The following is a 15,285-nucleotide window of genomic DNA, read 5'->3' as shown; positions in this document are numbered from 1 at the left end:
TCAGTGACTGTGAGCATCTGTCCTGGTGCTCAGTGACTGTGTGAGCATCTGTCCTGGTGCACAGTGACTGTGAGCATCTGTCCTGGTGCTCAGTGACTGTGTGAGCATCTGTCCTGGTGCTCAGTGACTTTGAGCATCTGCCCTGGTGCTCAGTGACTGTGTGAGCATCTGCCCTGGTGCTCAGTGACTGTGAGCATCTGTCCTGGTGCTCAGTGACTGTGTGAGCATCTGCCCTGGTGCTCAGTGACTGTGTGAGCATCTGTCCTGGTGCTCAGTGACTGTGTGAGCATCTGTCCTGGTGCTCAGTGACTGTGAGCATCTGCCCTGGTGCTCAGCGACTGTGAGCATCTGTCCTGGTGCTCAGTGACTGTGAGCATCTGTCCTGGTGCTCAGTGACTGTGAGCATCTGTCCTGGTGCTCAGTGACTGTGAGCATCTGTCCTGGTGCTCAGTGACTGTGAGCATCTGCCCTGGTGCTCAGTGACTGTGTGAGCATCTGTCCTGGTGCTCAGTGACTGTGTGAGCATCTGTCCTGGTGCTCAGTGACTGTGAGCATCTGTCCTGGTGCTCAGTGACTGTGAGCATCTGCCCTGGTGCTCAGTGACTGTGTGAGCATCTGTCCTGGTGCTCAGTGACTGTGTGAGCATCTGTCCTGGTGCTCAGTGACTGTGAGCATCTGTCCTGGTGCTCAGTAACTGTGTGAGCATCTGCCCTGGTGCTCAGTGAGTGTGAGCATCTGCCCTGGTGCTCAGTGACTGTGTGAGCATCTGCCCTGGTGCTCAGTGACTGTGAGCATCTGTCCTGGTGCTCAGTGACTGTGAGCATCTGCCCTGGTGCTCAGTGACTGTGTGAGCATCTGTCCTGGTGCTCAGTGACTGTGTGAGCATCTGTCCTTGTGCTCAGTGACTGTGTGAGCATCTGTCCTGGTGCTCAGTGACTGTGAGCATCTGTCCTGGTGCTCAGTGACTGTGAGCATCTGCCCTGGTGCTCAGTGACTGTGTGAGCATCTGTCCTGGTGCTCAGTGACTGTGTGAGCATCTGTCCTTGTGCTAAGTGACTGTGTGAGCATCTGTCCTGGTGCTCAGTGACTGTGTGAGCATCTGTCCTTGTGCTCAGTGACTGTGAGCATCTGCCCTGGTGCTCAGCGACTGTGAGCATCTGTCCTGGTGCTCAGTGACTGTGAGCATCTGTCCTGGTGCTCAGTGACTGTGAGCATCTGTCCTGGTGCTCAGTGACTGTGTGAGCATCTGCCCTGGTGCTCAGTGACTGTGAGCATCTGCCCTGGTGCTCAGTGACTGTGAGCATCTGCCCTGGTGCTCAGTGACTGTGAGCATCTGCCCTGGTGCTCAGCGACTGTGAGCATCTGTCCTGGTGCTCAGTGACTGTGAGCATCTGTCCTGGTGCTCAGTGACTGTGTGAGCATCTGTCCTGGTGCTCAGTGACTGTGAGCATCTGTCCTGGTGCTCAGTGACTGTGAGCATCTGTCCTGGTGCTCAGTGACTGTGTGAGCATCTGCCCTGGTGCTCAGTGACTGTGAGCATCTGCCCTGGTGCTCAGTGACTGTGTGGGCATCTGCCCTGGTGCTCAGTGACTGTGAGCATCTGTCCTGGTGCTCAGTGACTGTGTGAGCATCTGTCTTGGTGCTCAGTAACTGACAGCCTCCCACAACCAGTAACTAACAGCCTCTCACAACCAGTAACTGACAGCCTCCCACAACCAGTAACTGACAGCCTCCCACAACCAGTAACTGACAGCCTCCCACAACCAGTAACTGACAGCCTCCCACAACCAGTAACTGACAGCCTCCCACATTAACTAGTAACTAACAGCCTCCCACATTAACTAGCAATTGACAGCCTTACACATTAACTAGTAACTGACAGCCTCCCACATTAACTAGTAACTAACAGCCTCCCACATTAACTAGTAACTGACAGCCTCCCACAACCAGTAACTGACAGCCTCCCACATTAACTAGTAACTAACAGCGTCCCACATTATCTAGTAACTGACAGTATCCCACATTAACTAGTAACTGACAGCCTCCCACATTAACTAGTAACTAACAACCTCTGACATTAACCAGTAATTAACAGCCTCTCACATTAACTAGTAACTGATAGCCTCCCACAACCAGTAACTAACAGCCTCCCACAGCCAGTAACTAACAGCCTCCCACAACCAGTAACTAACAGCCTCCCACAACCAGTAATTGACAGCCTCTCACAACCAGTAACTCAGCCTCCCACAACCAGTAACTGACAGCCTCCCACAACCAGTAACTGATAGCCTCCCACAACCAGTAACTAACAGCCTCCCACAACCAGTAACTAACAGCCTCCCACAACCAGTAACTAACAGCCTCCCACAACCAGTAACTAACAGCCTCCCACAACCAGTAACTAACAGCCTTTGACATTAACCAGTAACTAACAGCCTCTGACATTAACCAGTAACTAACAGCCGCCCACTTTAAATAGTAACTGACAGCCTCCCACAACCAGTAACTAACAGCCTCCCACAACCAGTAACTAACAGCCTCTGACATTAACCAGTAACTAACAGCCTCCCACATTAAATAGTAACTGACAGCCTCCCACAACCAGTAATTAACAGCCTTCCACATTATCTAGTAACTAACAACCTCTGACATTAACCAGTAACTAACAGCCTCCCACAACCAGTAACTGACAGCCTCCCACAACCAGTAACTAACAGCCTCCCACAACCAGTAACTAACAGCCTCCTACAACCAGTAATTAACAGCCTCCCACAACCAGTAACTGACAGCCTCTCACAACCAGTAACTCACAGCCTCCCACAACCAGTAACTGACAGCCTCCCACAACCAGTAATTAACAGCCTCCCACAGCCAATAACTAAGAGCCTACCACAACCAGTAACTGACAGCCTCCCACAACCAGTAACTAACAGCCTCCCACAACCAGTAATTAACAGAATCCCACAACCAGTAACTGACAGCCTCCCACAACCAGTAACTGACAACCTCCCACAACCAGTAACTAACAGCCTCCCACAACCAGTAATTAACAGAATCCCACAACCAGTAACTGACAGCCTCTCACAACCAGTAACTGACAACCTCCCACAACCAGTATCTGACAGCCTCCCCCAACCAGTAACTAACAGCCTCCCACAACCAGTAACTAACAGCCTCCCACAACCAGTAACTAACAGCCTCCCACAACCAGTAATTAACAGCCTCCCACAATCATTAACTAACAGCCTCCCACAACCAGTAACTAACAGCCTCCCACAACCAGTAACTAACAGCCTCCCACAACCAGTAACTAACAGCCTCCCACAACCAGTAACTGACAGCCTCCCACAACCAGTAACTAACAGCCTCCCACAACCAGTAACTAACAGCCTCCCACAACCAGTAACTAACAGCCTCCCACAACCAGTAACTAACAGCCTCCCACAACCAGTAACTAACAGCCTCCCACAACCAGTAACTAACAGCCTCCCACAACCAGTAACTGACAGCCTCCCACAACCAGTAACTAACAGCCTCTCACAACCAGTAACTGACAACCTCCCACAACCAGTAACTAACAGCCTCCCACAACCAGTAACTAACAGCCTCCCACAACCAGTAACTAACAGCCTCCCACAACCAGTATCTAACAGCCTCCCACAACCAGTAACTGACAGCCTCCCACAACCAGTAACTGACAGCCTCCCACAACCAGTATCTGACAGCCTCCCCCAACCAGTAACTAACAGCCTCCCACAACCAGTAACTAACAGCCTCCCACAACCAGTAACTGACAGCCTCCCACAACCAGTAACTAACAGCCTCCCACAACCAGTAACTAACAGCCTCCCACAACCAGTATCTAACAGCCTCCCACAACCAGTAACTGACAGCCTCCCACAACCAGTAACTGACAGCCTCCCACAACCAGTATCTGACAGCCTCCCCCAACCAGTAACTAACAGCCTCCCACAACCAGTAACTAACAGCCTCCCACAACCAGTAACTGACAGCCTCCCACAACCAGTAACTAACAGCCTCCCACAACCAGTAACTGACAGCCTCCCACAACCAGTAACTAACAGCCTCCCACAACCAGTAACTGACAGCCTCCCACAACCAGTAACTAACAGCCTCCCACAACCAGTAACTAACAGCCTCCCACAACCAGTAACTAACAGCCTCCCACAACCAGTAACTAACAGCCTCCCACAACCAGTAACTAACAGCCTCCCACAACCAGTAACTAACAGCCTCCCACAACCAGTATCTGACAGCCTCCCCCAACCAGTAACTAACAGCCTCCCACAACCAGTAACTAACAGCCTCCCACAACCAGTAACTAACAGCCTCCCACAACCAGTAACTGACAGCCTCCCACAACCAGTAACTAACAGCCTCCCACAACCAGTAACTGACAGCCCCCCACAACCAGTAACTAACAGCCTCCCACAACCAGTAACTAACAGCCTCCCACAACCAGTAACTGACAGCCTCCCACATTACTCAACATTACAAGGTTATAAAGGTCAACACTGTTTACAGAACCCAGGGATAATCACCCTTATGACCTCTAATGACCCCAGGATGGTAATTAAGTCTGTAATTAAGGTAAATCACCTCACCTCTGTCATGTCTTAAGAGTAATTAAGAGTAAATAGTGCATGTCACCTCAGGGGTTTTAATGACCTAAATCACTCTGCCGGGGTCGAACCCTGGCTCCTGGGCCCCCATCTCTTTTGGATAGATAATAGGAAGATGGGACGATAGACATGTCACGCGTAACGGAAATAACGCATTTCTCAGCGGTAGAGTAACGGAAATAACGGAATTAGCGTACTGTAACAGGATAAACAGGAAACCAACAGAAAACAGCAACAGCGGGAGGAACAACGGTACACCATAACGGGAAACCCGCTCCAAGATAACAGGAATAACAACGGTGAAACAGAAAGACCAACAGAAGCAGAACGGGAAAACAGTGTCACGAGAAAATATATTAATTTTTTTTATACTAGCATCAACAGAGCAACAGTAACAACAGCAACGGGAATCACAGCAGAAATAACAGCAATAACAGCACCAATAACAGCAGTCAAGGTACTTACCATGGTTGGCTTGACAGGTCAGACTGACACTAGCACCATCAGTCAAGGTACTTACCATGGTTGGCTTGACAGGTCAGACTGACACTAGCACCATCAGTCAAGGTACTTACCATGGTTGGCTTGACAGGTCAGACTGACACTAGCACCATCAGTCAAGGTACTTACCATGGTTGGCTTGACAGGTCAGACTGACACTAGCACCATCAGTCAAGGTACTTACCATGGTTGGCTTGACAGGTCAGACTGACACTAGCACCATCAGTCAAGGTACTTACCATGGTTGGCTTGACAGGTCAGACTGACACTAGCAAAATCAGTCAAGGTACTTACCATGGTTGGCTTGACAGGTCAGACTGACACTAGCACCATCAGTCAAGGTACTTACCATGGTTGGCTTGACAGGCCAGACTGACACTAGCACCATCAGTCAAGGTACTTACCATGGTTGGCTTGACAGGTCAGACTGACACTAGCACCATCAGTCAAGGTACTTACCATGGTTGGCTTGAAAGGTCAGACTGACACTAGCACCATCAGTCAAGGTACTTACCATGGTTGGCTTGACAGGTCAGACTGACACTAGCAAAATCAGTCAAGGTACTTACCATGGTTGGCTTGACAGGTCAGACTGACACTAGCACCATCAGTCAAGGTACTTACCATGGTTGGCTTGACAGGCCAGACTGACACTAGCACCATCAGTCAAGGTACTTACCATGGTTGGCTTGACAGGTCAGACTGACACTAGCACCATCAGTCAAGGTACTTACCATGGTTGGCTTGACAGGTCAGACTGACACTAGCACCATCAGTCAAGGTACTTACCATGGTTGGCTTGACAGGTCAGACTGACACTAGCACCATCAGTCAAGGTACTTACCATGGTTGGCTTGACAGGCCAGACTGACACTAGCACCATCAGTCAAGGTACTTACCATGGTTGGCTTGACAGGTCAGACTGACACTAGCACCATCAGTCAAGGTACTTACCATGGTTGGCTTGACAGGTCAGACTGACACTAGCACCATCAGTCAAGGTACTTACCATGGTTGGCTTGACAGGCCAGACTGACACTAGCACCATCAGTCAAGGTACTTACCATGGTTGGCTTGACAGGTCAGACTGACACTAGCACCATCAGTCAAGGTACTTACCATGGTTGGCTTGACAGGTCAGACTGACACTAGCACCATCAGTCAAGGTACTTACCATGGTTGGCTTGACAGGTCAGACTGACACTAGCACCATCAGTCAAGGTACTTACCATGGTTGGCTTGACAGGTCAGACTGACACTAGCACCATCAGTCAAGGTACTTACCATGGTTGGCTTGACAGGTCAGACTGACACTAGCACCATCAGTCAAGGTACTTACCATGGTTGGCTTGACAGGCCAGACTGACACTAGCACCATCAGTCAAGGTACTTACCATGGTTGGCTTGACAGGTCAGACTGACACTAGCACCATCAGTCAAGGTACTTACCATGGTTGGCTTGACAGGTCAGACTGACACTAGCACCATCAGTCAAGGTACTTACCATGGTTGGCTTGACAGGCCAGACTGACACTAGCACCATCAGTCAAGGTACTTACCATGGTTGGCTTGACAGGTCAGACTGACACTAGCACCATCAGTCAAGGTACTTACCATGGTTGGCTTGACAGGTCAGACTGACACTAGCACCATCAGTCAAGGTACTTACCATGGTTGGCTTGACAGGTCAGACTGACACTAGCACCATCAGTCAAGGTACTTGTGGTTGGCTTGACAGGTCAGACTGACACTAGCACCATCAGTCAAGGTACTTATGGTTGGCTTGACAGGTCAGACTGACACTAGCACCATCAGTCAAGGTACTTACCATGGTTGGCCTGACAGGCCAGACTGACACTAGCACCATGAGTCAAGGTACTTACCATGGTTGGCCTGACAGGCCAGACTGACACTAGCACCATCAGCCAAGGTACTTACCATGGTTGGCCTGACAGGCCAGACTGACACTAGCACCATGAGTCAAGGTACTTACCATGGTTGGCCTGACAGGCCAGACTGACACTAGCACCATCAGCCAAGGTACTTACCATGGTTGGCCTGACAGACCAGACTGACACTAGCACCATCAGTCAAGGTACTTACCATGGTTGGCTTGACAGGCCAGACTGACACTAGCACCATCAATCAAGGTACTTACCATGGTTGGCCTGACAGGCCAGACTGACACTAGCACCATCAGTCAAGGTACTTACCATGGTTGGCTTGACAGGCCAGACTGACACTAGCACCATCAGTCAAGGTACTTACCATGGTTGGCCTGACAGACCAGACTGACACTAGCACCATCGGTCAAGGTACTTACCATGGTTGGCTTGACAGGCCAGACTGACACTAGCACCATCAGTCAAGGTACTTACCATGGTTGGCTTGACAGGCCAGACTGACACTAGCACCATCAATCAAGGTACTTACCATGGTTGGCCTGACAGGCCAGACTGACACTAGCACCATCAGTCAAGGTACTTACCATGGTTGGCTTGACAGGCCAGACTGACACTAGCACCATCAATCAAGGTACTTACCATGGTTGGCCTGACAGGCCAGACTGACACTAGCACCATCAGTCAAGGGACCAACACTGTGTCCCTCCAGAGGTCGCCCAGTACTGTCAGTCAAGGACACAACCCACACGGAATCTGTCAAGAGAAACAGGTGACACTAAGATAAATGGATACAATGGTACATGGATAAAAGGGTATATGGATACATACTCTCTCCCTGTCTTACTCCACTTCCTTACTCTCTCCCTGCCTCCTCCTCTCCCTGTCTTACTCCACTTCCTTACTCTCTCCCTGCCTCCTCCTCTCCCTGTCTTACTCCACTTCCTTACTCTCTCCCTGCTTCCTCCTCTCCCTGTCTTACTCCACTTCCTTACTCTCTCCCTGCTTCCTCCTCTCCCTGTCTTACTCCACTTCCTTACTCTCTCCCTGCCTCCTCCTCTCCCTGTCTTACTCCACTTCCTTACTCTCTCCCTGCCTCCTCCTCTCCCTGTCTTACTCCACTTCCTTACTCTCTCCCTGCCTCCTCCTCTCCCTGTCTTACTCCACTTCCTTACTCTCTCCCTGCCTCCTCCTCTCCCTGTCTTACTCCACTTCCTTACTCTCTCCCTGCCTCCTCCTCTCCCTGTCTTACTCCACTTCCTTACTCTCTCCCTGCCTCCTCCTCTCCCTGTCTTACTCCACTTCCTTACTATCTCCCTGCCTCCTCCTCTCCCTGTCTTACTCCACTTCCTTACTCTCTCCCTGCCTCCTCCTCTCCCTGTCTTACTCCACTTCCTTACTCTCTCCCTGCCTCCTCCTCTCCCTGTCTTACTCCACTTCCTTACTCTCTCCCTGCCTCCTCATCTCACTGTCTTACTCCACTTCCTTACTCTCTCCCTGCCTCCTCCTCTCCCTGTCTTACTCCACTTCCTTACTCTCTCCCTGTCTCCTCCTCTCCCTGTCTTACTCCACTTCCTTACTCTATCCCTGCCTCCTCCTCTCCCTGTCTTACTCCACTTCCTTACTCTCTCCCTGCCTCCTCCTCTCCCTGTCTTACTCCACTTCCTTACTCTCTCCCTGTCTCCTCCTCTCCCTGTCTTACTCCACTTCCTTACTCTATCCCTGCCTCCTCCTCTCCCTGTCTTACTCCACTTCCTTACTCTCTCCCTGCCTCCTCCTCTCCCTGTCTTACTCCACTTCCTTACTCTATCCCTGCCTCCTCCTCTCCCTGTCTTACTCCACTTCCTTACTCTCTCCCTGCCTCCTCCTCTCCCTGTCTTACTCCACTTCCTTACTCTATCCCTGCCTCCTCCTCTCCCTGTCTTACTCCACTTCCTTACTCTCTCCCTGCCTCCTCATCTCACTGTCTTACTCCACTTCCTTACTCTCTCCCTGCCTCCTCCTCTCCCTGTCTTACTCCACTTCCTTACTCTCTCCCTGTCTCCTCCTCTCCCTGTTTTACTCCACTTCCTTACTCTATCCCTGCCTCCTCCTCTCCCTGTCTTACTCCACTTCCTTACTCTCTCCTTGCCTCCTCCTCTCCCTGTCTTACTCCACTTCCTTACTCTCTCCCTGCCTCCTCCTCTCCCTGTCTTACTCCACTTCCTTACTCTCTCCCTGCCTCCTCCTCTCCCTGTCTTACTCCACTTCCTTACTCTATCCCTGCCTCCTCCTCTCCCTGTCTTACTCCACTTCCTTACTCTCTCCCTGTCTCCTCCTCTCCCTGTCTTACTCCACTTCCTTACTCTCTCCCTGCCTCCTCTCCCTGTCTTACTCCACTTCCTTACTCTCTCCCTGCCTCCTCCTCTCCCTGTCTTACTCCACTTCCTTACTCTCTCCCTGTCTCCTCCTCTCCCTGTCTTACTCCACTTCCTTACTCTCTCCCTGCCTCCTCCTCTCCCTGTCTTACTCCACTTCCTTACTCTCTCCCTGCCTCCTCCTCTCCCTGTCTTACTCCACTTCCTTACTCTCTCCCTGCCTCCTCCTCTCCCTGTCTTACTCCATTTCCTTACTCTCTCCCTGCCTCCTCCTCTCCCTGTCTTACTCCACTTCCTTACTCTCTCCCTGCCTCCTTCTCTCCCTGTCTTACTCCACTTCCTTACTCTCTCCCTGCCTCCTCCTCTCCCTGTCTTACTCCACTTCCTAACTCTCTCCCTGCCTCCTTCTCTCCCTGTCTTACTCCACTTCCTTACTCTCTCCCTGCCTCCTCCACTCCCTGTCTTACTCCACTTCCTTACTCTCTCCCTGCCTCCTCCTCTCCCTGTCTTACTCCACTTCCTTACTCTCTCCCTGCCTCCTCCTCTCCCTGTCTTACTCCACTTCCTTACTCTCTCCCTGCCTCCTCCTCTCCCTGTCTTACTCCACTTCCTTACTCTCTCCCTGTCTCCTCCTCTCCCTGTCTTACTCCACTTCCTTACTCTCTCCCTGCCTCCTCCTCTCCCTGTCTTACTCCACTTCCTTACTCTCTCCCTGCCTCCTCCTCTCCCTGTCTTACTCCACTTCCTTACTCTCTCCCTGCCTCCTCCTCTCCCTGTCTTACTCCACTTCCTTACTCTCTCCCTGCCTCCTCCTCTCCCTGTCTTACTCCACTTCCTTACTCTCTCCCTGCCTCCTCCTCTCCCTGTCTTACTCCACTTCCTTACTCTCTCCCTGCCTCCTCCACTCCCTGTCTTACTCCACTTCCTTACTCTCTCCCTGCCTCCTCCTCTCCCTGTCTTACTCCACTTCCTTACTCTCTCCCTGCCTCCTCCTCTCCCTGTCTTACTCCACTTCCTTACTCTCTCCCTGCCTCCTCCTCTCCCTGTCTTACTCCTCCCTCAATCACCCTCTTCCTTCTGGTTGCTTCTCTATTTCACTGTTGGTTGGTCACATGCAATGCTGTGTTTACTGTCGCGTCCTGCAGGTGTGACCGTCTTGTTGTCTAACACTCTACACTCCAACACCACTGGTACCTTGTATACCTCTCTGCCACTACCACTGGTAACTTGTATAACTCTCTACCACTACCACTGGTAACTTGCATACCTCTCTACCACTACCACTGGTACCTTGTATACATCTCTACCACTAGCACTGGTACCTTGTATACCTCTCTACCACTACCACTGGTACCTTGTATACCTCTCTACCACTACCACTGATACCTTGTATACCTATCCACCACTACCACTGGTCCTTGTATACCTCTCTACCACTACCACTAGTACCTTGTATACCTCTCTACCACTACCACTGGTACCTTGTATACCTATCCACCACTACCACTGGTAACTTGTATACCTCTCTACCACTACCACTGACACCTTGTATGGTACCTTGTATACCTATCTACCACTACCACTGGTACCTTGTATACCTATCCACCACTACCACTGGTACCTTGTATACCTATCTACCACTACCACTGGTACCTTGTATACCTATCCACCACTACCACTGGTAACTTGTATACCTCTCTACCACTACCACTGGTAACTTGTATGATACCTTGTATACCTATCCATCACTACCACTGGTACCTTGTATACCTCTCTACCACTACCACTGGTAACTTGTATACCTCTCTACCACTACCACTGATACCTTGTATGGTACCTTGTATACCTATCCACCACTACCACTGGTACCTTGTAAACCTCTCTACCACTACCACTGATACCTTGTGTGGTACCTTGTATACCTCTCTACCACTACCACTGATACCTTGTCTGGTACCTTGTATACCTATCCACCACTACCACCTTGTATACCTCTCCACCACTACCACTGATACCTTGTCTGGTACTTTGTATACCTCTCTACCACTACCACTGATACCTTGTCTGGTACCTTGTATACCTATCCACCACTACCACTGGTACCTTGTATACCTCTCTACCACTACCACTGATACCTTGTCTGGTACCTTGTATACCTATCCACCACTACCACTGGTACCTTGTATACCTCTCTACCACTACCACTGATACCTTGTATGGTACCTTGTATACCTATCCACCACTACCACTAGTACCTTGTATACCTCTCTACCACTACAACTGATACCTTGTCTGGTACCTTGTAAACCTCTCTACCACTACCACTGATACCTTGTCTGGTACCTTGTATACCTCTCTACCACTACCACTGATACCTTGTCTGGTACCTTGTATACCTATCCACCACTACCACTGGTACCTTGTATACCTCTCTACCACTACCACTGATACCTTGTCTGGTACCTTGTATACCTCTCTACCACTACCACTGATACCTTGTCTGGTACCTTGTATACCTATCCATCACTACCACTGGTACCTTGTATACCTCTCTACCACTACCACTGGTACCTTGTCTGGTACCTTGTATACCTCTCTACCACTACCACTGATACCTTGTCTGGTACCTTGTATACCTCTCTACCACTACCACTGATACCTTGTCTGGTACCTTGTATACCCACCCACCACTACCACTGGTACCTTGTATACCTCTCTACCACTGATACCTTGTATACCTCTCTACCACTACCACTGATACCTTGTCTGGTACCTTGTATACCTATCCACCACTACCACTGGTACCTTGTATACCTCTCTACCACTACCACTGATACCTTGTCTGGTACCTTGTATACCTATCCACCACTACCACTAGTACCTTGTATACCTATCCGCCACTACCACTGGTACCTTGTATACCTCTCTACCACTACCACTGATACCTTGTGTGGTACCTTGTATACCTATCCACCACTACCACTAGTACCTTGTATACCTCACTATCACTGATACCTTGTATGGTACCTTGTATACCTATCCACCACTACCACTAGTACCTTGTATACCTCTCTACCACTACCACTGATACCTTGTCTAGTACCTTGTATACCTCTCTACCACTACCACTGATACCTTGTCTGGTACCTTGTATACCTATCCACCACTACCACTAGTACCTTGTATACCTCTCTACCACTACCACTGATACCTTGTCTGGTACCTTGTATGCCTCTCTACCACTACCACTAGTACCTTGTATACCTCTCTACCACTACCACTAGTACCTTGTATACCTCTCTACCACTACCACTGATACCTTGTCTGGTACATTGTATACCTCTCTATCACTACCACTGATACCTTGTATACCTATCCACCACTACCACTGGTACCTTGTATACCTTTCTACCACTACCACTGATACCTTGTATGGTACCTTGTATACCTATCCACCACTACCACTAGTACCTTGTATACCTCTCTACCACTACCACTGATACCTTGTATACCTATCCACCACTACCACTAGTACCTTGTATACCTCTCTACCACTACCACTGATACCTTGTCTGGTACCTTGTATACCTCTCTACCACTACCACTGATACCTTGTCTGCTACCTTGTATACCTCTCTACCACTACCACTGATACCTTGTCTGGTACCTTGTATACCTATCCACCACTACCACTGGTACCTTGTATACCTCTCTACCACTACCACTGATACCTTGTCTGGTACCTTGTATACCTCTCTACCACTACCACTGATACCTTGTCTGGTACCTTGTATACCTATCCACCACTACCACTGATACCTTGTCTGGTACCTTGTATACCTATCCACCACTACCACTAGTACCTTGTATACCTCTCTACCACTACCACTGGTACCTTGTCTGGTACCTTGTATACCTCTCTACCACTACCACTGATACCTTGTCTGGTACCTTGTATACCTATCCACCACTACCACTGATACCTTGTCTTGTACCTTGTATACCTATCGACCACTACCACTAGTACCTTGTATACCTCTCTACCACTACCACTGGTACCTTGTCTGGTACCTTGTATACCTATCCACCACTACCACTGATACCTTGTCTTGTACCTTGTATACCTATCGACCACTACCACTGGTACCTTGTACACTCCACCACCACTGTGTACTGGACACTACCAGTACCAGTACACACAATAATATCAACAGTACCCAGACTACATTAAAGTCAACTGCTGAAGGAGCAGTTACTGGCAGGTCAACATTCTGAATACAATAATTGTATCTGCTAAAGCAGTGGGCGAAACAGCGTCTGTAGCAGGACTGGCTGTTGTTGCTAGCTTGCTCCCGGTCCATACTGGTCCACTGTAGCCTGTTTATAAGGCTACCTTGCTACTGTCCTCAGCTGTGACCTCCCAGACTGCCCTCAGCTGTGACCTCTGATACTGCCCTCAGCTGTGACCTCTGATACTGTCCTCAGCTGTGACCTCCCAGCTGATACTGCCCTCAGCTGTGACCTCCCAGCTGATACTGCCCTCAGCTGTGACCTCCCAGCTGACACTGCCCTCAGCTGTGACCTCTGATACTGTCCTCAGCTGTGACCTCCCAGCTGATACTGTCCTCAACTGTGACCTTCCAGCTGATACTGTCCTGAGCTGTGACCTCCCAGCTGATACTGTCCTCAGCTGTGACCTCCCAGCTGATACTGTCCTCAGCTGTGACCTCCCAGCTGATACTGTCCTCAGCTGTGACCTACCAGCTGATACTGTCCTCAGCTGTGACCTCTGATACTGTCCTCAGCTGTGACCTCCCAGCTGATACTGCCCTCAGCTGTGACCTCCCAGCTGATACTGCCCTCAGCTGTGACCTCCCAGCTGATACTGTCCTCAGCTGTGACCTCCCAGCTGATACTGCCCTCAGCTTTGACCTCCCAGCTGATACTGCCCTCAGCTGTGACCTCCCAGCTGATACTGCCCTCAGCTGTGACCTCCCAGCTGATACTGCTCTCAGCTGTGACCTCCCAGCTGATACTGCCCTCAGCTGTGACCTCCCAGGTGATACTGCTCTCAGCTGTGACCTCCCAGCTGATACTGTCCTCAGCTGTGACCTCCCAGCTGATACTGTCCTCAGCTGTGACCTCCCAGCTGATACTGCTCTCAGCTGTGACCTCCCAGCTGATACTGCCATCAGCTGTGACCTCCCAGGTGATACTGCTCTCAGCTGTGACCTCCCAGCTGATACTGTCCTCAGCTGTGACCTCCCAGCTGATACTGTCCTCAGCTGTGACCTCCCAGCTCATACTGTCCTCAGCTGTGACCTCCCAGCTCATACTGTCCTCAGCTGTGACCTTACTCTCCTGGCTACTCACATGTGACCTCATGACCTTTGACCTCTCTCCAAACCCCTAACAACAGCCACGTCTTGCTCAGCACGTTTCGCCCCTGAGATGGGCGAAACGTGTTTACAAGTACCGTAACTCGTACTGTGTGTCTTGTACAAGGTAGAAACGTTCACCTAGGATCAAGGAGGCTAGGTAAAACTAAGAAATTAAAGGCGATGTTTTGCCCAGGGGAGAAGCGAAATGTGCTGGGAATATTGACTAGACAAACGGATGTTTAACGGAGCGTTGGTATTCCAAGCCTGTGTGTGTGTGTGTGTGTGTGTGTGTGTGTGTGTGTACTCACCTATTTGTACTCACCTATTTGTGGTTGCAGGGGTCGAGTCCTAGCTCCTGGCCCCGCCTCTTCACCGGTTGCTACTAGGCCCTCTCTCTCCCCGCTCCATGAGCTTTATCAAACCTCGTCTTAAAACTGTGTATGGTTCCTGCCTCCACTACGTCATTTCCTAGGCTATTCCACTGCCTTACAACTCTATGACT

The 15,285-nt window shown here is 50.2% G+C and overlaps 1 protein-coding gene across 1 annotated transcript in view; it reads right to left on the bottom strand.

Annotated features, from left to right (window-relative positions):
* LOC128697137 (uncharacterized) overlaps nucleotides 1–14,787 on the bottom strand; it is a 65,871-nt gene extending 51,084 nt beyond the window's left edge. The window contains exons 1-2 of the mRNA XM_070080093.1: nucleotides 14,190–14,787; nucleotides 7,688–7,801 (exon numbers count right to left, since the gene is read on the bottom strand). Coding sequence (XP_069936194.1) covers nucleotides 7,688–7,801; nucleotides 14,190–14,787 — 712 coding nt within the window. The remainder of the gene's footprint in view (nucleotides 1–7,687; nucleotides 7,802–14,189) is intronic.
* Nucleotides 14,788–15,285: the final 498 nt, after the last annotated feature.

The sequence above is a fragment of the Cherax quadricarinatus genome, unplaced genomic scaffold (assembly GCF_038502225.1).
Source record: "Cherax quadricarinatus isolate ZL_2023a unplaced genomic scaffold, ASM3850222v1 Contig143, whole genome shotgun sequence".
Taxonomy (NCBI): domain Eukaryota; kingdom Metazoa; phylum Arthropoda; class Malacostraca; order Decapoda; family Parastacidae; genus Cherax; species Cherax quadricarinatus.
The sequence above is the reverse complement of the archived record's forward strand: the minus strand, read 5'-3'. Positions and strand labels throughout refer to the sequence as shown.